General features: G+C 39.6%; 1 protein-coding gene across 4 annotated transcripts in view; it reads left to right on the top strand.

The window, feature by feature from the left end:
- The window catches only part of SUCO (SUN domain containing ossification factor), a 46,202-nt gene that overhangs the window by 18,696 nt on the left and 25,118 nt on the right, over positions 1-2,388 (top strand). For all 4 annotated transcript variants that reach the window (XM_011371700.2, XM_023537560.1, XM_011371699.2 and 1 more), the window contains one exon: positions 456-521. In XM_011371700.2, the coding sequence (XP_011370002.2) occupies positions 456-521 (66 nt within the window). The remainder of the gene's footprint in view (positions 1-455; positions 522-2,388) is intronic.

Raw genomic sequence — 2,388 nt, 5'->3', positions numbered from 1 at the left:
CGATTTGCTTTGAACCTAAGGGCGAGCGCATTGAGCCTTGAGCCTTTGAGAAACTGCCGTGAGCCTGGAGGGATAGGAGGTTTTAGGACAGCCTCCATTTTGACTTTATCAAGTCTCAGTTTGGAGATATCTTCAGTTATTCGGAACAATCTAAATTTTCCCTTTGTTGATTTTCCCGTAAATGAAATGTTGACATTTACAAGGGGTTGGTAATGTACATTGAAAACTTGAGAAAAAGTCCTATATATGCGATAAAAATTTTGGTAAGCAATAGAATTTGGTTTACATCTGTTTGGTCACTGGCTTCTGAATCTCATTTTCTTTTTGTGAACATGTTTTTGATGTATAATGAATATTATAAAATTTGTCTGATTTTGACAGGACATAATCTGAGCTTAAAACATATTCTTGGAGATTGTTATCACTATAAGTACCTTTATTTTCTCTTTAAACAGATTATCCACTGGATTATAATACTGGGGAGGATAAATCCTCAAAAAACCTTCTTGGTTCTGCTACAAGTGAGTATTTTGGGGTTTTCCTAGTCACTATTTGTGTCTCTCAACTTTTGCCCCTGACACGCGTGGGCCTTTTTCTTGTGGTATAGTTTAGGAGGCTCCCAGTATTCATCTGAGATACTGGCTTTGGAGAAGTATTTTTACGGGAATAAAATAGGAAGAGTGGATGAAAAGAGAGGAAAGGAAAAAACACAAGCATAAATTGGTTCTTCATAATATTAGGCAAATTCCTTGGAGTGAAGAAAGGGCAGTGAATTTACTTGTGGAAAAAATTATTGCAGAGGTCGTTGGCCATGCGAGCAGGACACTGGATGGGAAAGGACTTCAAACGGTAGTTTCAGAGGTGGTCACCTCAGTGAAATCCTAGCAAACGGGGATTCTTTAATCTGTGGGTGTGATTAGTTTCCTGTTATTCTTATCCGTAATAATAATGACTCCGAAGCAATAACTATAATAACATACTCTTTGTAAACTAGAGCAGCAGTGACTAAGGTACTAGTGGTTTTGTTTCTTGTCATTCCAGCCTAGCACCGAACCTAGTGGTGGGCCAGCTCAGGAGACTCCTGGGAAAGACCATCACCACTGACACTTTGTTTTCACTGCCAGAATGTGGGTAGTTATAGTCCGATGTTGGTTATTTTTGGTCAGTCATGAAGAATATAAAACTTACTGGAAGAAATTATCTTATTTGGAGATTAGTAATTGAATTTAGTATAAGTAAATCTTAGTAAAATAGAAGATGAGCTGCGTGTGCATTTTCCTTGTTGCTTCCAGTGAGTCGAATTGCTTGAATTCCAGCCTCCCTCACGTGTCTTTATAGCTTTTTAAAATACTCAACTAGTAGTAAATGCACTTAGGTATAACGTACTTGAGCTGCAGTATGCGGAGTTAAAAGTCACTTCTCTTTACTTTTTCTTCTTTCCCTTTATTTCTCCTTCTTCTCGTCCTCTCCATAGAAGACTATAGACTTGTGTGGATTTTTTAAGGAACAGGAAGAAGAGTGTTAAAAATACCTGCATGAGGAGAGTCCTTTTATGTAATATTTAACTTTGTTACATATTAGCTCAATATTTTGTTTTACTCTATTGGAGGCAACTGATTTTTTGGATATTAGTGAGTGTAGTACTTTTAAGTAGGACCCTTCACTATCTAGTCAGTGATGGCATTAAAAATAGGTGCTTCATTCACTGCTATGGGATGTAGTTTTTTTAGGAGTGAAAAAATAATGCTATTTTGCATATTTGGATATTAATATTATTGTTGGTGTCCTTAAATTTTTATTTAAAAAGTCTAGGTGATATAATAGTCATTGTAGCTCAGTGATGCCAAAGTAGCACCATTATTTCATGGGGTCGGAGAATAGTCCCAGACTGAAAGCTCTCTGGCCCCTCTGACGGTCACGGTCACGGTCACTGCAAAGGAGGGGGCCCTTCGGGAAGCAGAGCCTTCCGCGGATGTAGATCAGGGGATCCCCCGATGTTCTCGGTGTCTTCTCTCTGTTTTCTTCTGGGGTCAGTGCCTAGACACCACTAAAACGTAGACATATTTTAGTGGGGGACGTTTCTCTGTTTGCGATTACTTTTCTAACCACTGTATTATGTTAACCAATTAGACGTAGAATTTTCTTTAGATCCTGCTTTTTGGATCGTGACACGTCATTTATTTTTATGGCTCTCGAAGGGCAGTCCCATTTACCTCCCATGTTCGAGGTGTGGGCGGAATTTGTGTAGTGAGACCAGCTGGGCGGGAGGTACCAGCTGAGCCTCCGCATGGACAGGGGCTTTGGAGAGATCTCCATCTCTTCAAGCGTCAGCATGAGAGAGGAGGAGGAATTGCTGAGTGATAAGACTTTGCTGTCGAAAGCTCATAG

This window comes from Pteropus vampyrus, unplaced genomic scaffold, assembly GCF_000151845.1.
Source record: "Pteropus vampyrus isolate Shadow unplaced genomic scaffold, Pvam_2.0 Scaffold194, whole genome shotgun sequence".
Classification (NCBI taxonomy): domain Eukaryota; kingdom Metazoa; phylum Chordata; class Mammalia; order Chiroptera; family Pteropodidae; genus Pteropus; species Pteropus vampyrus.
The sequence above is the reverse complement of the archived record's forward strand: the minus strand, read 5'-3'. Positions and strand labels throughout refer to the sequence as shown.